Source organism: Peromyscus maniculatus, chromosome 4 (genome assembly GCF_049852395.1).
Source record: "Peromyscus maniculatus bairdii isolate BWxNUB_F1_BW_parent chromosome 4, HU_Pman_BW_mat_3.1, whole genome shotgun sequence".
Lineage (NCBI taxonomy): Eukaryota > Metazoa > Chordata > Mammalia > Rodentia > Cricetidae > Peromyscus > Peromyscus maniculatus.
In genome coordinates, this window is record NC_134855.1 from 103,144,148 (window position 1) to 103,166,979 (window position 22,832).

At 43.7% G+C, this 22,832-nt stretch overlaps 1 protein-coding gene across 4 annotated transcripts in view; it reads right to left on the reverse strand.

Annotated features, from left to right (window-relative positions):
- Positions 1 to 22,832, reverse strand: part of Fbn1 (fibrillin 1) — a 212,705-nt gene that overhangs the window by 70,128 nt on the left and 119,745 nt on the right. For 2 of the 4 annotated variants that reach the window (XM_076570544.1, XM_076570545.1), the window contains 13 exons: positions 21,094 to 21,213; positions 17,880 to 18,005; positions 16,247 to 16,369; positions 13,020 to 13,142; positions 11,807 to 11,959; positions 7,668 to 7,721; positions 5,775 to 5,900; positions 4,776 to 4,901; positions 4,142 to 4,261; positions 3,781 to 3,918; positions 3,344 to 3,394; positions 1,660 to 1,785; positions 455 to 682 (listed from right to left, as the gene is read on the reverse strand). The exons of 1 other annotated variant lie outside the window; for it this stretch is intronic. In XM_076570544.1, coding sequence (XP_076426659.1) covers positions 455 to 682; positions 1,660 to 1,785; positions 3,344 to 3,394; positions 3,781 to 3,918; positions 4,142 to 4,261; positions 4,776 to 4,901; positions 5,775 to 5,900; positions 7,668 to 7,721; positions 11,807 to 11,959; positions 13,020 to 13,142; positions 16,247 to 16,369; positions 17,880 to 18,005; positions 21,094 to 21,213 — 1,614 coding nt within the window. The remainder of the gene's footprint in view (positions 1 to 454; positions 683 to 1,659; positions 1,786 to 3,343; positions 3,395 to 3,780; positions 3,919 to 4,141; positions 4,262 to 4,775; positions 4,902 to 5,774; positions 5,901 to 7,667; positions 7,722 to 11,806; positions 11,960 to 13,019; positions 13,143 to 16,246; positions 16,370 to 17,879; positions 18,006 to 21,093; positions 21,214 to 22,832) is intronic. One more of the 4 variants, XM_076570546.1, reaches the window with a different exon arrangement.

The following is a 22,832-nucleotide window of genomic DNA, read 5'->3' on the forward strand; positions in this document are numbered from 1 at the left end:
ACTTCAGATTATGGCATGACAAGAAAAAATAAAAACATTTGAAACACAGCGAGCTACAGAAATGAGACTCACTGCATTTGGACAAAGAGCACCTCTTAGTGCGTTCTCACACCACTCACTAGCAACAGGAATGCTTCAGCGAGGGACAAAGGGTCAAATCACAGCATTTCGGCAGGTGGCATTTGACTTCCCTTCAGTTCTCAGCGAGGATAGCATTACAGGTTTATTTTACCAGTAAATGGAGAGAAGAGGTAGGAGACCTCAAGAAGTTCTAGAAGTGGGCACTGGAGGGAGCTTGCCATTGACAGGATGGTGGGGGGGGATAGGGAAGGAGAGCAGGAGGCAGGCACGGGAGAGAGGGCTTTTCTCAGATACTGACACGCTGAAGGAACAGCCACACTGATGCAGCACACTGGGCTACAGAGAAAACCAGTCAGCCACGGAAGCCACGCACCTTTGAAGAACGGTTTCCCATTCGTAATCTCTTTTGTCGCAAACCCGGGTCCTCGGGGACAGAGCTCCTCATACTCTGGGGTGTTTCTCACCGGACACTCCTCACACTCTTGGGTTCCCCAGCCTGCTCCAACTGAACAGCAGCAGGCATCCATCCGGTGACGGCCAGCGATGGGCAGGGTGCACTCCTCATCATCATACCTCAGGTAGCAGGTCTCCAGGCGGATGTCTGTCAGAGGGGGCGGGAGACTGAGGACAGCTGTCCTTCACGGTCCAAAACTACCAACTTTTGTCAGGGAAAATACAACACATGCTAATTTTCTATATCCATGACTACACATTTTTTTTTTTTCTCTCCAGGTTGCTCTCATTTGTAACTGACCAAAATTCCTCAACTGTACAGCGTGTCTTTTATGCACATAAAGTGGTCTTCACTAGGGATATTCTTCCGAGTGATACAGCGTCAGGTATGTACTACAAGTGATGTCATCTCCAGGGTCAAAGAAACCAGAGAGCTTCTGGACATCGTCCTGGCAGTGAGACGCCATGGTAGTGACACTAGGAGCCAGGCAGACACCACAGCTAAGAGGCATGGGGCTGCCTTCGGAAGACTGCAAGTCTAGATTCTATGTCTAATCTCTTCCATGTCACTGGGATGGGATGACTGGATGTGAAGTACCCCCTGGACTCTAGCAGTTGGCATGGAGATTCCCAGACAACCAGTAGAGATAGTGCTGTGCCCTCCCTCCCTCCCTCCCTCCCTCCCTCCCTCCCTCCCTCCCTCCCTCCCTCCCTCCCTCCCTCTCCTGGGAAGATTTCTGCTCCTGACATCAATAGGGATTTCCTATAAGGACCTATCTGATCAGTTATAGCACAGGCCTAGAAGAAATGGGGTGCAGCACCCCATTAAGTGCAAATGTTCTTCTCTGTACCACTCAGCATGCATGCATTCTACAGCTCATGGCATATGGGCAGCGCTGCCATAGCAACTGTGGTGGCAGTGATTCAAAGAATGGAGAGAACAGCAAGGAAAGACTAAAGCCTTTCTTTCATGCTTCCTCACTCTCAGGAAGTTCGTTTGTCAAGAAAGCCATCATAGAGGTTAACAGATGAGCTAGATGTGTGTGTGTGTGTGTGTGTGTGTGTGTGTGTGTGTGTGTGTGTGTGAACGTCCATGCGCATGCGCTGCATCTTATTCATCCTTACCAAGGCAGATTCTTCCTGTGGCATCCAAAGTCATTCCATTGGGACACTCGCACTTGAATGACCCCCTGGAGTTGACACATAGGCCATTTTTGCATACTCCTGGGAACACTTCACATTCATTGATATCTAAAGAAGAATAAAAAAAAAGAGCATTAAGTCAATATATTTGTGTAGTTAATCCTGGCTTACCCCACTCATAGATTCACAATGATTATCACAAAAGAAGGGGCCTTTTGAACCTGAAAAGTTCAGAACACTAGCTTGCCTCCCAACAGTTTGTGCGAACTTCTGATGTGTCTAAATAGCAACCATGAGTCTGTTCACTAAAACTAGGAGTTTCTCCACTGGCCTCTGGGAAGGAATAGTGTTTGAGTTATAGAGATGGGGCTCACGGGTTTAGGGGGACTGCTCCGGTAAATAAGGTTCTGAGAGTTATTATTAGCTTTAGGAGACAAGATGACTGGAAACAGACAAATGAAGTGTGGCCTTCCAAATTATCAAAGAAGAAAAGGCTTGAGCTAGAGTGTATAAAAATCAAATCCTGCTGTGGGATATGTAGGCCGGTCCAGGAGTACTGAGCCCAGGTGGTTGGTTGGTTGAGAGAGAGTCAACACACATGAACATCCATTCATCATCCAACAGTGCTGCCCAGACCTACCAATCCTTCCCAGTTTGCCTCATGGAGCAGTGTGTTCTCTGCACTTAATTTGGAAAAACAGACATCATCGAATTAATCCAAAGAAAGGCAATCCAAATGCCAAAAAGAGGGAGCCTTAGTTAAAACACACACACACACACACACACACACACACACACACACACACACACACACACACACAGAGTGTTTATTTTAAAGAGGTCACTCTCCAAGCCAAGGGCCTTGAGGGAAAGTCTCACTGCTTTCTTGAAGGAAAACTAAATGGAAATGAAGTTGAATCTACTTTTGGGGGTTGTTCCTGGGGCTTTTCCTCTGCCATTTGTCTACAAAACGTGCTGTTAAAGCTCAGATAAGTTATGAACCAGAAAAAAAGCCAAAGGATTCAGTCATCATTTGGAAAGCAAGCCCTTGGGTGGGGGCTGCAGTAGTGCTCTTTGTTTTACCAGGAAAAGATTCATTTTGTCCCACATACGGGACTAACTGTTGTTTTTTAAATATTTCAGCTGCTGTGTCATGTCAGGCTGTGTTAGTCACCATGACCTATATCTACTCAGGCCTCCATGAGAAAGAAGCACAGCAAACTGGAGAGGGTGCCCATGGACCCTGGAAACAGGCAACTGAGCTCACCCCTCCAAGTCACCCATGAATGGGACACAGATAAACAAGCAATGACAATAAAAAAAACCGGGCTAACCAAGAATGCAAACTCGACCGTCTTTAAAAAACGGAAAATCTTGCTTTCTCGCTCCTGATCTGCAGATAGGATTTTGAAAATGCAGCCACTCCAAACGATGTATGGTCATTCTAAAGCATTTCCAGCCACGCTGTCCTTTGGCTGTAGTGATCTGACTCTGGCAATAGCTTGTGCATTTAACATCTGTTCTGTTCTCTGGTTCTCAGTTATTTTTTTTTTCTCTACAGTGTATTTCTCACTGTGAAGTTCCTTTACTCCTTTATCCAGGCTAAGTTAACACAAGCATTCTTCATACACACAAAAATGTATGATTTACAAATACTAAGAAATACCTTCACACTGTGTGCCTTTGATTCTTGAGAAGCCTTTACCACATATGGGATCTGTGGGGGAAACAGAACAAGATTAACATCTACCTATGCTTCCCAGTAATGATAAACATAAGAAACATGAGGGAGTGCCTGGGACAGGAGCTGGATTTTGCTGCTATGAATGAGCATGGGATTGCATAGATAAGGAAGAGCAGTAATGGAATAACTCCACTAGCAAAGCCCAGCTTGCGGGAATTGGTGCTTCAGGAAAAACGCTGCAAGCTAACCACGTGACCACATGGGGCCAGAAAATGGCAAACTGACCAGAATCACCTAAAATTGATATCCTTGATACTTCTCTGGTTTCCTTCAGGAATATGTTTTATCAAGGTCATCTTTAAATATCCCATGTGGACCTAAACAAGTGAAGTAACCAATGAGGTGGTGGCTTCTCTTACCAACTTGACATATGGTACATGGGCTCCCCCAGGCAGCACCAAGGGAAGAGCAGCATTCGGACTTCAAGGTGGCTCCATTGATATTGATCTCACACCGCCCATCTATGACAGTCTGCCAGCAAGTGCCCTTGATGGTTTCTGCAGAAAGAGGGTGGTGATGGACGGTGAAGAGAAGCTTATCAAAAATTCGGGGATACACTGGAATTAAGCTTGAACAGCATTATAAAACAAGGAACAATGGTCATTTTTAATGTCTCTCTTCTATCTAAACGTCTGATGCAGTCAAAGCAGCCACTAAGCATAGTAGCACTGAATTAATTATTGATAAACACTGAACAATCATCCTCAAAAGGATAAATACCTATGCAGATGGTTTTGGTTGGATCCAAAGTACTTTCAGGAGAACATTCACAAATAAAAGAGCCAGGGCTGTTCTTGCAGACTCCATTAATGCAAGGGCTTGATTCACATTCATCAATGTCTGAAACGAAAGTCTCCATTACTACTGAAAGCTGCTCTTAGGCATAAAATGCATACCCTGATTTCGGCCTTAATTGTTACCACGTATTCTTCATTAGATAGTAAAGCTGGCCTAGACAGGTTTTTCCAAACTAGAAGGAATGTCAAAATACTAATTGAGCATATTTCTTTAGTATAGAAACTGGCATATGATTAAGTCTTCGTATTCAGAAAAATCTGGAGAAAATTATGGATTCAAATTATACATGCACAACATTTTCTTCATCTATTGAGTGATGGCAAATAAAATGCCAGCTAGAGGCAAATGAAAATGAACGCCCCAAAACCACCATGAAAGGGTGAGCAAGATGCCAAATGCAAGTAAATACCATCTGTGGTTAGAGTTTGCACAGAAAGTCCCAACACAACTGGTCTGATTCTCTGAAATAGAAGACACTCCACTTTGCTCCTCAGGTTGTCTAAGAGCTTTCCCAGACAGAGTAACGTACACAGTGAGAGAACAAAGGCCCAGTTACCTTCACAGGTCTTTAGGTCAGGTTTGTACACAAATCCCTTGGGGCAGGTACAGACGAAGCTCCCAGGGGTGTTTCTACATTGTCCATTGTCACAGAGTAGACTGTTCAGCACACATTCATTAATATCTGAAAAGACAACAAATGGGAATATTTGCAAGAGGCTCTCCCTCCCAGGCAGCCCCTTTCTCTTTTAGGTTAGGCCTTCAAGTTCCTAATGGTAAATCAAGTCCACCAAAGAGGCAAGACTCTTGTTCCACTGGTTTTCTCCAAATAAGAGCTTCTTCTACTTGTCCAAACTAGGTATCTACAAAGACTCAAGCCGTTGGGTGCTATTTAATTCAATTCTTGGATTCTCTGAAAATTAGTAACCTTTACTTTTGTAGTTGTTTTATAGCATTAGAATTAAAAGGACTAATCTCGCTGGCTCAAGGAACTAAATAAATAGAAAGAAGCCTCAACATGATGGTGCGCGCATGTGTGTGTGTGTGTGTGTGTGTGTGCACGTGCACGCATATTGTCTATTTAAGTACATTCACTGCTGTGGTTGGAGTAATTCCACAAGGCCTTCACATAGCCTCCCAAAGCTGGGGCTACAGGTGTGCATTCCACACAGGAGAGGTTTACAGAAAATAGTCCTAGCAACTAAAGAATGCTGAAGAAAAATACAGTGCCCTAGGCTGACTGTTTTCCTCCCAACTAAATGATTTACTTAGTTTCTGGATTCTTCCTTCACTAAAGGCTGTTATCACATGGACAGGGTGCTTGCTAAAGTTAGTATACAATCATTATGACTGAAAACAAGCTGGGCTTTCTCTGCTTAAATCGAAGGAGTGGCCGGAGAACTGTTTAGGAGTACTGGGAATGGATCTGGAGCCACGTGAGAAAGGCTCCTGACACTCTGTGCTTCCTACACCTGACAGATTCCTCTTACCAAGTGAATCTGGCATACGATTCTTAACAAGCTGTCAAGAAATGTCACAGAAAGCAAGTTCAACTTACCGACACAGTTTTTCCCAGTTATGTCTACTTCATATCCTGAATCACATACACATTTGTAGGTCCCACGGAGATTTTCACAAATTCCATTTGGGCAAATATCAGGATCTAATGCACATTCATTTATATCTACAGCATCAAAAATATTCAAAGTCAATCACATTCTAAAACCATCATTAAATGAAAACAAAACAGTACAATATGTGCAACGACCTTAGGATTTCTCACTGGGGTTTGAGTTCACTTGGAAGAGAATCTATCTATCTTTCTTTCTTTCTTTCTTTCTTTCTTTCTTTCTTTCTTTCTTTCTTTCTTTCTTTCTTTCTTTCTTTCTTTCTTTCTCTCTCTCTCTCTCTCTTTCTCTCTCTCTCTTTCTTTCTTTCTGCCTCCCTCCCTCCCTCCCTCCCTCCCTCCCTCCCTCCCTCCCTCCCTCCCTCCCTTCCTTCCTTCCTTCCTTTCTTTCTTCACTGTAAGATAGTATGAGTCAAATATTCCCCCATCCCAGACCCTGGAGGGAAGCTGGCATCTGAGCTGTGACTATATGATTACCCATCATCCTTGAATTAAACTGAAGAAGATGCCCTGGATGGTCCGAGCACCAGGATGGAAAGTGGATGATGCACAGAGCCCAAGACACTGGCACTACCTCTTCCCCGTCTCTCTGCCTCCCATACTGCCAACAAGGTGATTGCATCATGGCCTTGCTTAAGATTTTTATTAAGCTCAACAGCATCTTCAAATTAAAGTATGAATAGTGTGCTTATTGGCTCTAAATTAGGTGCTCATGCAAGGCCCTCACACCACTGTGTGGGGAATTCCTTCAGCAGGTTCCTTTACAGACTGAAAGCAAGGTTGGAGTCTCTGCTTCGGCCCCGAGGAGGCCAGGCATTGCCTCTTCTGTGCTCTCCCATACCGAGCAGACCTCTCCAGTGGCAGAGAGTGGGGAAGAATGACAATATGTGGACGGATGGTCCCTGTAAGTCAGGGTGGTCATTTGCTTCATCTCCATGTCCTTATCAGAGCTTATTTGATTCCCACTGACTCCTTCATCATTAGCTTCCTTACTTCCCCCTCTCCCTCAATAGTCTCTCCTCATCTTTATCCACTCGTGTCATGAAGTGAATTGGCCAGTCTCGTTCCCCCCAGAGCTCCCTAGTCCAATTGCTTAGGTTCATGAGTGAGGAAGTCCTTTCTTCTTTTCATCGTCTTCACACCCATCTCAGTAGTCTCTTGGTTCTAGTCTTTTTGATGACACTCAACATTTCTCCAATTCCGAAACAAAGAGTTCATTTTTTTTTTTTTGGTTTTTCGAGACAGGGTTTCTCTGTGTAGCTTTGCGCCTTTCCTGGAACTCACTTGGTAGCCCAGGCTGGCCTCGAACTCACAGAGATCCGCCTGCCTCTGCCTCCCAAGTGCTAGGATTAAAGGCGTGCGCCACCACTGCCCGGCGAGTTCATTTTCTTTTAACTTAGCTAGTTGCTGTTATTTTTTTTGCTACAAAATTTAGGTGGCATCTTACGACTGAACCGTTGAGAATTAGGAAATCTTTCAGGTTGTGAATGGGTTAACTGCTTTGATTTGACATTGGAAATCCATGAAAGGCTCAGGCCCCCACTTCTCTAGAATGAGCCATGCCAGCCATTGTGTCCCATCTACAGCTCCCCATCGACTGCCCCAGGAAAGGCCAGTGAGAAAGCCCCCCCCCCCCACACACACAGTCATCCGTGTGCTACAGCGGCTCCGCCATGGGGGCTTCTGGGCATCCCATGTCTATCGCCCTGTGGTGACGTAAGGTGTCAGGCCAGACTGTCACAGAGTCACTAGATACCCACAGGGGACTCAGTACTGCCTCTGCACATGCTTAAGTCAGTAAATTTCAGAATGACGCCGCCTTACCAGTGCCTGCTGAGGTCATGCCCGGTCCACTGCTACAGAGTGCCTGGTATTCCGCTGCAATAAATTACCAGACAGTAAATGAGTCCCTTGTTTGCAGAACAGGTCAATTCTGCCATTGGCTCACACACATCATTTCCTCCAAAGTAAGGAGAACCGAGCTAGAGTGGTAACAGAAGGCGGAGGAGTCCCCTGGGGGAGTCACCTTTATCCTGGGCTTTCATTTGAAGGGCTCCACAGCACCGCCGCCGCTGAGGAAATTGACTTTGAAGGATACAGGGAAGTCATAGCACTTTCTTGGGCAAAGCACTTTTGGAAAGGTGTTTTTTCCTACATCTCAATTGGTTCACCAGGGAACACTTTACACATACAGTGAAACGTGCCTGTTAAAATGTGGTTTCTTAGCTGTTAATAAAACTTTTCCCCACCATCCTGGGAATAGTTCTGTTTCTCAGGTCTAGCTGTTTTTCCAGGACAATCAAGTTCTCACGTTTCCTCAGTTCTCTGCAGATGCTCTGGGCTCTCCTCACAAGGACACAACAAAGCATCTAAGGTCATGTGCAAGTGTATTTTTTGAATCATTGGGATACCATGTTCATTTTCCATGGTGAATCCACAGGAAAACTTGTGATAAAATGCTAAAATCATGCAATCTTTCATCGTACACTGACCGGTGCAGAATCACTCCCCACACCTGTGATAGAATCAGCTTTATAATGCTTGTAATTGTATAAAGTTTTATATACCACTCTAACAACATTCAGAGCAGTGAAATGGTGAATGATGAGAAATGCAAGCTGGAATCACACTTTATAAAAGGAGGAGGCTGAGCTAGACCTTTGCCTGCCCATGGATTCTGGCAGCCAGAATCTGGGTCACAGACATTTGTCTTCAGGAGACCTGCACAGGGGGAATGGGACTTTAGCAGAGAGAGCAAACACTTGCTATATTTCTGATGGTGCTAGATATAAATGCATTTTGAGAACATAAAATGAAAAATTAATCTTTTAGCCAGGCATAGTGGCTCACACCTTTAATATCAACACTTGAGAAGCAGAGGCAGGAGTATTTCTGTAAGTTAGAGGCTAGCCTCGTCTACATAGTGAGTTCCAGGACAGCCAGGGCTACATAGTGAGACCCTGCCTCAAAAGTAAAAACAGCGCGCGCGCGCACGCACACACACACACACACACACACACACACACACACACACACACGCACAACCAACCAATCAATCAAACAAAAACAAGAAAACAGCATTAAAAATGAATCCTCCAAAGTGTGTGTATTGTAACAAATGGTAATTTGAGAAAAGCAGTCAATGTTTATATTTTTTAAAAAAAAGCATTTAAAAGGATGCCAAAAGAGAACAAGGAGGACTGCTGTGGGATGTTCTGTATGCAGTGAAGGTGTTGCTCTGATTGACTGATAAATAAAACACTGACTGGCCAGTAGCCATGCAGGAAGTATAGGCAGGATAAGCAGAGAGGAGAATTCTGGAAAGAGGAAGGCTGAGTGAGGAGACACCAGCCTGCCATCCAGAAAGCAGCATATAATGGCACAAGGTAAAGCCACGGAACATGTGGCGACACATAAATTAATAGAAATGGGCTGAATGTAAATGTAAGAGCTAGTCAGTGGTAGGCCTGAGCTAATGGCCAAGCAGTTTTAATTAATATAAGCTTCTGAGTGGTTATTTTATAAGCGGCTGTGGGGTCCACGGGGCTGGGCAGGACCAGAGAAAACTTTAGCTACAGAGAACTATGTCATCTACTGTATATTTAAAAGCCAGACACTGAAAGACAACATCAAGAACAGAACAAAGCAACATCATAAATAAAGCATAATTAGCCAGAAGTTAGTGGCCGCGGGCTGGTGCTTCAGCTTCCGCTAGGCCTTACTGCTTCAAGAAACTGGGTTTCTTTAGTGATCTTCTCCTAAACCCAGGTCATTTCTCTGAGTACAAGCATTCTTTGAACATGCTCGTGGTCCAGAGGGGAAAACGTTGAAGAACGGTATCTGCTGCTGCCACTCCCGGACATAAGCACAGTCACCTCCCAGCTACGCTGACACACACCTGTCTCATACATACACAGTCTGTGAGAAACGTCCTTGAAAACTTAGTGCAACCAACGACAGAATACACAGCTAACTACGGTTTTGTGCATCATTCTGTTTGAATAATATTTATATATGATTGAAGTGTATTAAATGTGTATTTAACTGATTTTTGATGACATAGAAATAATCCTTTCTTTTCGGTGGAGTTCTTCTTTTTTTGAAGTCCTCCCTTTATCTAGCTTCTTACGATATTTAATTTTGAACATTGTAATTTAAAAGATTATTTTTGTCCTAGGGACCTCCATGCTATATATATAGCCTCCATGTGGCTTATAATAAATTTCGGTTTTTACTCAATTATTGAAAAAAAATAGCCAAATGAATGGAAACACATGAACTATGAACCAAAGACTGAGGGGCCCCCAGCTGGATCAGGCCCTCTGAATAGGTGAGACAGTTGATTGGCTTGATCAGTTTGGGAGGCAACTAGGCAGTGGGACCAAGTCCTGTGCTCATTGCATGAGTTGACTGTTTGAAACCTGGAGCTTATGCAGGGACACTTGGCTCAGTCTGGGAGGAAGTGACTGGACCTGCCTGGACTGAGTCTACCAGGTTGATCGTAGTCCTCGGGGGAGGATTTGCCCTGGAGGAGGTGGGAACGGGGTGGGGAGTAGGGGGTGGGAGGGGGGTGGGCTGGGAGTAAGGGGAGAGGGTGCGAGGGGGAGAATAGGGGAACCCGTGGCTGATATGTAGAACTGAATAGTATTGTAAAATAAAATAAATTAAATTAAAAAAAAGATTATTTTTATATATGAATCCTTGGAGATCGTACTTAGGTTGATTTTCAATGAATTTTACTTAGGAAGGAGATGAAATAACTGAATCTTACACGTAAACTCACCAACTGTGTGTGTGTGTGTGTTTTTTTTAATTTAGTCCAAGCTTTATTTTAGGACAATGAAAGTCAGTTGCCGGGCTACTTTGAGGTCATATTCAAACAGTAAAAACCCACCATCTTCACCTCAGTACGCTTCTCTTTCTTCGTAAACGCATGCCAGCTTTATTCCCCCAGCAACTTTCCCTTTCCCTCTCTCTCTCTCCGGTCCTCTTCTTTCTCCCAAAGTCCTTGTTTCTGCTTTCAGGTCATATATATCCCACTACTCTCTCTCTCTCCTCTCATCTCACTGCCCCTTTCTGCTATCTTCCCTCTCTCTCTCTCTCTCTCTCTCTCTCTCTCTCTCTCTCTCTCTCTCTCTCACACACACACACACACACACACACACACACACACACACACACACACTATTTGCATATGGGAGACAGCACGAGATATTTCAATAAACTATTTTTTTCTTTATAAACATAAATAATTACATCTGCATAAGACTGTCTAGTTACATGTAATGAAATTTATTTTATGGGTGAGAACATTGAGAATTCCTTGCCCATATAATTTCATTTCATAATTATCTTTATTAATGAAAGTCTTCTCAAATATTTAAATGAGCAAAAATACGCATGAATAACACACCCCTCAAATCCCTCTGCCTGCGATTTGGGGAGTAGAATTTTCACTCACTGCCTGGTTGTCTTTCCACTACGTGTGCCACCTCAATGCAGAAAAATCCTGTTTCCCTAAGGTTGAATAAAGCCATTTAAGAAAAGTACACCAAAATCAACATGTGGGATGTGAACAAAATTCACAAATGGCCTTCTGGGAAGCTGTTGGAAATATTCAGGTCATCTGAAAGTTATTTACTTTTACACTGTGTAAAATCCTGCTTTTATAATAGCCCCTGCTTAAAAAGCGAGCATTCTGAAGCTGCATGTGTTCCAGGGAGTGTGACCAGGCTTGAGGTGGGGTGGCTCCTACAGAGGCGCATGCGCTGCCTATGGCAAAGGACTGTGAGGACAGGAGAGGAACGTGTGTCTAAACACTGGCTAGCCACTGCAAAGACCCCTGGAGTGTAACCGAGACACCCCAGAAGCATGAAACAGCCTTTCCCAGTGACTTCTATGAAAGCAAAGATCATGGATGGTAGCAGAAAGTGGCAGTACGAGGGCACCCCCATATCACTCACCTGAATTCTGTGCGGGACACGGCTGGCAGGGTTCCCCAAACGCGTACTCGGTGTTGGCACAGCAGCACTCGGATTTGGTGACAGCGCCGAACAAGGGCTTCACACACTGGCCTCTCCTGTAGCCCCCATAGCACGTGCTCCGCATGTGTGTGTCTAGACCGGAGGAAGTACTTGCCATCATACCGCCATTTTAAACAGATAAGAAGCCCCACATGAGAGCCAAAGCTGCCTGCCTTTATTTCTCCATGGTCCCTGTTCTAGCTCACAGAGAATGCCTGTGTTCTTAGAACTCAGCAACGAGAAAACAAAAATAAAACAAAACTCTCAAAACACATTAGCTTCCGAGCAGTGGGGACCAATGGCCAGGGTCGACCATTTTCCTCCGGCTAGTGTAGTTGAGCAAACTGTGAGGCCCTTAAGTGCTGGGATTATTTTTCATTCATTTTTGTCTTCCCAGGCATGCTCAGAGCAGAAACTTTATAAACACTGCATGAAGGTTGGGTCTCAACACCATGATAAATAAGACCTTTATTAGAAATGTGGCTTACTTGAAAATAAACATGCAGTTATTGAATGACTAAATTGGGTTTGCTTTCCAAAAAGGAGAAAGTTTAATCTGTAAAAGGGTCATTATATAAACCTGCAGATGTTGGTCAACTAAGCTGTGTTATCTTTATCTCTAAAGAAGGAATTTCCCGCTTTGCCCAATCCTTTCCTAATTCAAAGGGCTTATTGAGTGTCTTTTAAAAGTAATTTGGATAAAAGTCTTGTTATTAAACAAATCTCAAAGCCACATAAAATTATCATTGCATGTTTCTGAATTATCCATGTTTCCATGGCATGGCATCATGCACTTTCCTTGGACATTAATTCTAATTTAAAATGCATACCATGAAATGGTGTACCTATACGAACCAACTCAAAAGATCATTATCCACCAAGGACGGTGGGAGAAAATTGAAGACAGGTATATATTCAGGGCAGAAAAGGAGGAAGAAAAGGCAAAGATTCCCTGGCCTTTCCTTTATTTAACCTTATCTTTCTGTTCCTAACATTAGTATCCAATTTATCCAAGAAGAGAACTGAATTGGTTAGACTATTGTTCTGCAAAAATCACTGTATCTTATCTGCTTGGGTAGGACACATTAGTTATTGACATGCACTGCTGATTACTGGAGTATTTATCCTACACTGGGCGGTGGCCTTTTCTTACCAACGCACACCCGTCCATCGAGACCCACAGCCAGTCCGGGAAAGCATTCGCATCGGTAGGAACCATCAGTGTTCACACAGCGCCCGTTCATGCAGATTCCAGGGGTTTCACACTCGTTGATGTCTGCAGAGGGAAGAGGCATTTCTTTAACACCACTGAACAAGTTCACTATGACAATACTGGAACACAGGTGCTGTGGAAAACGACTCCCAACAGCCATAGGAGCATGGTAGTAGGATGCTGCTCAGTGTTCTTCTAGAGATGGGAAATGCAGAAATCAACTGAGCTTGCTGCTTTTCTATTAAAAGCCATCTTTATAGAATCCTCCAAAGATGCTTCATATCAAAATAAAAACACAAAAGCCAGACAGGACTGGCGGAGGAAGGAAAATGACCACTAGAAGACAAAGGACTCCGTAACACATCTCACTGCAGCCATGCTAGGGATATAGGCTGACTATAAACCGCATCTTTGACTGAGGTCAAAAAGCTTTTCCTTTCCGCAGCCAACCCCCAGGCTGGCATCCCTGTGAGTGTCAGCCTTGCCTGGTCCCTCTGGGACAATGAGTGAGAGGCAGACATTCAATGCCCAAAGGAGCACCACAGAGAGAAGAGAGAGGAACACAGGATGCCTTTGATGACGGCCCCCGGTCAGCACAGCACTCAAAGCCACTGGGACCCAGTAAAGTCTTTCTTGAGCACTGTTGAGGACTTTTAGTATCATATGTGTGTCCTTAAGTACTGGAAAAGGATATCATTGGATCCATATTAACAATAGTAGAGATTTCCCCCACTGATAGGTCAAAGTAGAAAGGGTACCCAAACTGAGGTTTGGAAAACAAAGATGCTTAGAAATAAGTCACTTTCTAATAGTCCTTTTAAAGTATACAACTAGAGTAGGAGACTACGTCCTTTCTCCTCCTCACTTTCAACTGAGGCAAATGGAGAGTGAGGCACCTCTGGGTTTCACCTCACTTGTGTTGTGAAGTGTTTTCACTTCACAACAGACATTCCGATGGTTTAAGATTTCATGTTCAGATGGTATTTAGAACAGCAGTTATATTTAAGAACGTGACCTCAGATTGGCTCATTGGTGTCAGGCATCTTTTTGTTCAAGCAGAGCCCTACAGTACACCAGTGGAGCATATATTCTGAAAAGCAGCCTGGAGGCTTTCCAGCAGGACACGAAGTCCCTCAGTCGGCAGAGGCTCTGTTGACTGGGCTTTTGGCAGTCATGAGTTCGTGGGTTCAGTCAGGATGACGGATGAAAAGAAAATCTCATTCCACAGCAAGAAGAGAAACATGAGGTAGATAAAAGCAGCATGCGATGGCTGCCTCCTTTTCCCTCCTAAGTGTGTTTATCTGAGCTCTGTACACTAGGGGAGAAAGATGGGGACGATAACATGAACCGGTCTCTCGCCTCTTCCCTTCCTCTCTCTCTTCCTCCTTCCCTCTTTCCAGAATGCCAAGTCCAGGCAAACCAGTGCAGTTATCAGTTCTTCCACACAACTCAACACTCTACTCAATGGAGAAGACACAGTTTCCATGAATATCAACGGCTTTGGAGCCTCCATTTATCTTTAAGGTCATAATGTCCTAGGAAACAGCATGATTCAATGCCAAGAGGCTGCCACGTGGGTCACCAGACCTTGGCATTTCAGATAACCCAGCAATCATATCCTTTCCTCTTCTTTCTCATGTGTGCAGCACTTAATTTGCACAACCTGATGATGTACCTTACTGTAGACCGTTGCTGTGTCTTGGACCTTTCTTCCCTGTGTCAGATCCTCCTGGCCAGAGTTCAGTGTGCATAGAAACCATTTCCCTACTTCAAAATTTGAAAACCTCAACTGTTTTCAACTGAAGACAGGTTGTGGTAGTTTGAAAGTAATTGGCCCTCATAAGCTCACAGGGAGTGTGGCATTCTTAGGAGGTGTGGCTTTGTTGGAGTAGGTATAGCCCTGCTGGAGGAAGTGTGTCACTGTGGGGGCAGGCTTTGAGGTTTTCTATGCTCAAGATACCACCCAGTGTCACAGTGGATTTCCTGTTGCCTTCTGATCAAGATGTAGCCAGCACAATGTCTGTTTGCACGCCACCATGCTCCCCGCCATGATGGTAATGGACTGAACCTCTGAACTGTAGACTGCCACCTCAATTAAATGTCTTCCTTTAGAAGAGTTGCCGTGGTCATGGTGTCTCTTCACAGCAATAGCAGACACGGGTTTTCACAATACTATAAGCCATCAACGTGAAGTTCACAGAGAATGCAGGGAAAGAACCAAGGGCTGGGAGCTCTTAAAAGCTTGGAGGCAGCACACCTTGCCAAGAACTTAAGACATGCAAGGCTTTCTTCCATGGCATCTCAACCAGAGCTGAGAAGTAGGTCCACTCAGAAGAGGTGCCCTGTGACTTTATCCTGCTTTTTCAGCATGTGAGGCTACATTCCTGAAGCAAAAAACTGTGAGCAGCGGCTCTTGGCAACTTCATAGACTTCCTGGGCTAACGTTACATATAAAGTTCTGAAAAGTTTGATTCCAGTTCATATCTTGTACCTACCTGCAACAGTTACCCATCCCTGACTTCATACAGCAGGAGATAGGAACAAATATGTCACCAACAACCCTTGTTAGTACCCAACAGCACAAACGGAACTTCCAAGTTTTGCTTCCAATACTTGAAGCAATGAGATCTAGTTCAAAAGTTATCAGGCTACCCCAGGACTCCTGGTTAGTTCTTCTGCTTTCTCCTTCTTCCTTTTTTTTTGCTTATGTGACTGGGTAAAGCCTAAATTCATTGTTATAACTAGATGAAACAGTAAGGAATACAGCACCACAAGTAAGTCAGCATTTTCCTCCAAGGGAAGATGCAGTGAGTGGCCCAAGGTAATGACCAGAAAGGTCCCCAAACTGGAAGGAAAAGGCAGAACTCGGAAAAATCAGAAAGAACAGCAGATCCACTGGGACATGTCAACACCTCAGCTCCTAAAATCGCTCCACCTCAGCTGATTCCAGGCTCCTTTGAAAAGAACCCAAATGCCCTCTCTGAAATAAGACTAGCCTTGTTTCACTAACCATGGCTGTCTGGATCACTGAACATAAGAAGGAATATCAGTCAGGTTTCAAAATCAGAACCCGAGGGAGTCTACATGGGAAGAAGACTCTTCAAGAAAGGTGTAGAGAGAAGAAAAAAGGAGGCAAAGACCACACGTGAGGGTTTTCTAGCACACACCTTTGCAGTAGCGCCCGTCTGATGCCAGCTGGAACCCAGGTTTGCAAATACACTTGAAGCTCCCATCTTCATTGATGCACATCCCGTTGAGGCACATGTTTCTGATGCTGCACTCATCCATATCTGGAAGCAGAGACACACGCCCTTTGGTTAAGAGAGGAAGGCTGCCGGGCGAATTGAATTCCGGCTTTCCACATTTCTTTCTTATTTTCTGTTATTAAAGCCCAAGGCTAATGTTCATCCAGATGGCAAATACAAAGAGAAGACAAGGCACGTGAAACAGGTGTCTCAGGTGCAGGCTGACTCAGCCGAGGTGAGTGGGCTCTTTGGAGGATCGCCCTCCACAAATGAACAGGAGCGCTACCTGCCTAGTGAGTTCCGACTTAGTTCTGATATACTGAAAATAAAACAAAACTGTGGCTACTGGCAAGGAAAATGTATGTAGGCTAAATCCTGGTACTTTTCAAAAGTAAAAGACTATACCTAGAAATAATATGAAGCTGTATGGGTCAGGAGGGTCTGGGAGGGGTGAGTGGAGGGGAAAATATGAATAAAATACATAGTATGACATTCTTAAAAATAAAAAAAATCTGAAGAATAATAACAAGTAGAAGAAAGCTTGTCATTTTAAGCAATTTGAAGCAGATACTGCAAAGATGGATTTAGTAAGTGCTAGACTCGGCTATGGGATCCAGCTGAGCCTACTAATATTTAGACCCCTTTGATCACACAGACAGTTCTTAATTTCATGGGCATGCTGGTCTGTGAGCTATTGAAGCTATCCCAGGAGGCTTGCACCTCTCAACATGACCTGTTTTCACTTACAGGCTTTTAGTCAGACTCAAGTAATTTATGATTTTTCTTTATTTCTTTTATTTTTTTTTAAAAAAGATTTTTACCCTAACTGGGAATTTTGGCATTAAGTCTGTGGATTGAATCACTGAGATAATATTCTGCCAAACATGTTCCTAAGAACAATTTTGAAATTCTTTCAACATATTAACAGATTCTTGGGCTCTTTCCTAAAGAAGTTGGAAAACATGATAAGGAGCATGCTCCACTTTTTGCTAACGGCCCACAAAGTGGAAAAGTCATCCACAGCAGTCACATTTACTTTGCAAGGAAAAGCTGTTCGCACGATGAGTTCAGAAGTCGATATAAAAGGCTGGCTCTCCATACCCACGTTTCTCTCAAAGCAATTCTACATGCCCTGACACTGATCCGTGGGTCTTATTGCTAGGCAAGCACTTCACACAAAAGGATTACAAGTGATTATGGAAGATATGGGCTTAAATGTGGTTTCATCGTGATTTCGCTCTGTTTGCTATTGTATAAAACTAGACAATATACAAACTTGGATTGCATAAAGATAGGAAGGAATGGTACATTCTACAAAAGCTTCACCACCACTGGGTAGCTCCGAGAGCTCACTGCTGCTAGCGTGTGTAAACGCTGTTTAACACATACAAGTGTGACGGTGGCCACGGCAATGTGGAAATTTAGACTTGCCTTTCAGACAGAAGTAAGTGAGACACATTTGACAGTTTGACCTTTCCCACAGCACTGGGCTCTGCAAGGCTCCTGGTGCTGAAGCTGAAATGGGAGGGGAGCCGCCTCACGGCCAGGCCATTACCTTCACAGTTCTTTCCATCCCTAGTGACGTGGAAGCCCGCGTTGCACACGCAGTGGAAGCTGCCGTCTGTGTTGATGCAGCGCCCATTGTTACAGATCCGGCCGTTCTGCAGACACTCGTCAATGTCTGAGGTTAAAAGTAAAAAGGATGAAGATCATTTGGAGGACTCGAAATTATTTTCTTTCCCCTCCGTTTCCAAACTTATGACCTCAATCTTGGATTTCAACGATTTGGTAATACCCCTCACCATACATGTCATACCAAATAACAAGGTATGTGGGATCATCAGTATCAGGAAGATATGAGACAGAAAAAAAAACTTTTACATGATCACAATCACTCTTACTTTCTATTAAGGCTACTCAGACCTCAACTGTATGAAGAAAATAGAGTTTTCAAGATGTTTTTCTAGATAATTTATTGAGTGGTATACATATTAGCATATTATATTATATTATTATTTATATTGGACTTTGGCTGCTATCATTTCTAACATGATTAAAAGGGAAATCTTATAACAATAAGAGAAATAATAACAGAAAATGCTGTTTTTTTTAGAAATTGTTCAATTCCTTCTAATAGTCCTCCATATAACTACAAGCAGTTCTGGACCAAGTATAGTTTCATTCATACACACACAACTCTTAGTCTAAATTCTATGACTGTTCTCCCTACCAAACAAAGCATTGGTCCTGTGGGGGATGTCCCCTTCCCCATTTAATAATCATAATAATTGTAATATCATAATAGAATTTAGAAATGTTAAAAAAATGACATAAACTCAAATAACCTGTACCTGATCTCTAATTCCATGACTAAACATCCACCCCTAATAGACTCGGGGTAGCCTGGGTCTGGTCCTTCTGTCCTAAGAACTACAAAAGGATGAACATCAAAGAGGATGGCTCAGACAGCCTTGTCTCTGCAGCATACAATTGTTCCCATGTCTGTTCCCAGAAGATACAGAGACGGGCAGAGCTGGATGAGAGCAACCCATCCATGTGGAGCGGAGGTCCTGAGTGCCTGAGGGTGAGCATCCTGCACACCCTAGAGAGGAATGTGCATTTATGGTCTGTCCAGTTATCCTGTCTGCCCAGCGTCTGCACGGTGTCTGTGGTTGACCCTCCTACGCACTTTCTTTCCAGGCTGATCCCACAGTGGTTTCTACATGAGCCATTGGACTAGTTGAAGTAGTCTGGGCTTTTCTTCTGTCTGATCTTTGTGCCAACAATCTCTGATTTCTTTTCTTCCCCCTCCTTTATTCTTAATGCTCACTAAAATCTGTCTTGCTCCACAAAGAAAAATAGTAAAAATCCACATATTCTTGAACCAACTTTAGCATTCTATAATTTTTGAGATTAAAATAAACAAGGAAAATAGTCCATCTTTCCTTCTCACTACAGAATGCCATGGGGGATACTGTGTACTTCTAACAATCTAGACAGTATAAAAGTTTATTACTTAAACTTGCTTCTCTCTCTCTCTCTCTCTCTCTCTCTCTCTCTCTCTCTCTCTCTCTCTCTCTCTCTCTCTCTCTCTCTCTCTCTTCTTTTCCTTTGATCCAAGCACATCCAAAAGGATGCAGCCTTCTGGATCCCACTAAAAAGACTCCTATCCTCCAAATACCACAGATGCGCTCTTACACTCAGGGTGTTTTTAATACCATGTAGAAGATGGTACTGGAGCTGTGGGTCAACCTCATCTCTAACCAGGCCCCAGTTTAAGGGGAACGGCATGCCTTTACCCTGGCCAGCCCTTGCTCCAGCCAAACCCTTCTCAACAATTGTTTCTCTTTGCTTATTGAGCAGCAAAGTCTCTTAACAGTGATTTATTCTATTAAAAATTCTATTGACATGCTAATTATTTTAACTAATAGCTAAAGTATTAAGAAGATGCTCAACTAAGTACTCAGACTATTCAGATTTATAATTCAGATTGTAGGCTGTTAATAGAATTATGTAGAAATATGGTGCTTCCAGTGATGGTGATATATCTCTAAATTTGAGCAAATTCAAAGATTTTGAAAGTAGTTCAGGGATGAACATCAAACCTGCTCAATTCAGACAAAGGACATTTGCCAAAGGAAGCAAATAAAATCATCTCATATTAGTAGATTCACATTTTTAAGTGGTATAAAGCTCCCTACCTGCCTTGTGTTTAATAGGGCTCACTTATCTTTATCTAGTTTTACTGGATTAACAACACAAGTCAGTCTATGCTGAATATATAGATAAAGCTTTCAGTTCTTGAAGGGTGGGCACAGTGTCTTATTCATTTCCACTCCAGAAAGTTACTGCATAAATGATATTTAACCAAAAGCATATTGGACAGCTCAATAAATGATTTGAGAACTAAACCTGTGACAGGCAACATGGATGGAACTCTCACAAGGTCCCACCTCTACATGAAGAGCGACAGGAATCCAGTGGCTGTTGAGAGGGGGACTCAGTATTCTTCAGGGCCTCAGCTTAGGTGAGTTATCTAATCCCCAGCAGCCAGCCCCAAACATATACACACGAATTGGATAGGAGATGGGGGGGGGGCATAGGAGGAGGGAGAGGAGGGGGAGGGAAGGGTGGAAATTATACAGTACTGATGTCCCAAACTCTCCAAATGTTGCTTTTCATCTTAATGTTTTGGAAAAAGGGAAAGAAATAAACCTGAAGGGCGACCTTTGTGAGAGGACATTTACATCAGCGCTTCTGAGATTTCAGCATGCATACAGATGGCTGGGGGATCCTGCCAAACGCTGCCTCTAATCAGCGGGTCTGAGGAAGAACTAGAGAATCATTTCAGGTAATCCTCAGGTGATACTGCTCTTGGCTGCTGACCTCTGCAAGGACCAGAGCCCCTGAAACCTCCTTTCTATGGAGAAGCTAATGACATACAATGCTACCAGAGGCTATCCCCAGATTCTGTCACACAGAGTGACCACATCTCCTACTTCTCGGATTAACCACCAGCAGAAATAACTCAAAAAAAAAAAAAAAGTGAAAATAAGTTATTCCCTCAGGTGCAAAGATAGTTTTTTAAAATAACTGAGTGATTGCCATGTTTGTTAGCAGCATCCTCAAAGAAGTGATATTTGGAATAAGGCACTCAGAAAGCAGCAGGGATGAGGAGATTAGCTTCTTGCCTTTATGTCTCACTGGATTCCTTTAAAGCAAAGCCTTCATTTGGGACAGATGCTTCTCAGTTCCCAAGGGGCCCTTACCTCTGCACTCCGTCCTGGTGAGTGTGCTCTGGTAGCCAGCCCGGCAGTGACACGTGTATGAGCCCTGGTTGTTGATGCATTCTCCACCAGTACATGGGTTTTTCTCACACTCGTCAACATCTGCAAAGCACAGCGTATCGTCATGAAAGTTGTAACAGCTCACAATTCTAAGGCTTTGTAGGTTTCTTATACATATAAAACTTTTTCCTTTAAGGTAAGAAAATAGCAGAGCCGGGCATGGGAGTCAGAGGCAGCATTTGGGAGTCAGAGGCAGGTGGATCTCTATGAGTTTGAGGACAGCCTGGCTTACATAGTGAGTTCCAGGTCAGCTGAGGCTGCACAGTGAGACCCTTTCTCAACAAAGCAAAACTTGGAAAAAGAAAGAAAGGGAATTGCATAATCAAAGTAATTTTTTCCCTTCCCACTACAATATACCATGTCTCTACCCATTGTGAGACTAGCTAGGCAGTTCACCTGCATTCTTTTCTCGAGTCATTTTCATAGAATATGAATATGTTTCTTATTTCTTAAACATTTTTTTTTCTTCTGTGAGTCTGGCCTAAGAAAATCTAACAGACACATGAAAGCACAGGGCTGTTATTCCAGCTACTAGGAGTCTGAGGCAGGAGGACTACAAGTTCAAGGCCTGCCTGTACAACTTAGTAAGACCCTGTCTCAAAAATAAAAAATTAAGAGAAGAGCAACAGGGATGTTGCTGTGTGGTCAGGCACTGGCCTGGCACACGAGACTCTGGGTTCAACTCCAATACTGGAAAAAAAAAAAAAAAAAAACAGAAACAAAGAGACTACCATTTCCTTCATGGGTCCTATTTTTTTATTATTATTATTATAAAGAAAGTATGCCTCATGCCTAAGCATCTGTTCTATTAAGAATGTGAGAACAAAACATGAAGAGCTAAATGGCTGTTTAAAGGGGCGTTCTCATGTAGCACCCACCAAGGTGGTCTCGGTAGCCTCAGACCCAAAGTGCTCCAGGCACTTTAAACACTCAGGACCAGGGCCCACTGGTCTACATTGCTGTTTATGGGTGAAAAGGTTCAGCGAGGCTTATTGATCTTCAAGTCTCTTGGGGACAGAGTCAGGCCTGACCCTGAGCCACACACTCCTTCCTTCTCCGGTGTCACTTTGGGTAACCTCCAGAAGAGTGCCCACATGAGAAGGAAACAAAAGGTTTTGAGAAAACAAGAACTAGCAGAACTAAGAAACAAATTTCTTTTAAGACAAAAGAGCACATGCCAACTGGGTGTCGTCAGACCCAACAGTCCAATTGTGCTTGTGTTGGACTTCTGAGGACACTGCCCTCCTGAAGGTAGAGGTGAAGGGCCGTGAGGCCCTGCTTGCCTCCCGAGTCTGAAACATATTTATTAGAAGGTCAGGAAATCTTCTCTCTGAGGTTCTGAAGACACACCCTACCAAATAATAGCATTTAAGCCCTGTATTGGAAGCCAAAGATAATAGAGATCTACTGTTTGGAGCCACTGTTGAAGGGGATTTGTTACAACAGCAACAGATCACCAGATACACACTGTGGTGGACTGAGTAGGAATGACCTCCACAGGCTCACAGATTTGAATGCTTGGTCATTAGAGTGGGGCTACTTGACAGGGATTTGGAGGTGTAGCCCTGTTGGAGGAAGTGTGTCACTGGGGGTGGGTTTTGGGGTTTCAAATGCTCAAGTCAAGCCCAGTGTCTCTCTGCCTTCAGATCCAGATGTAGAAC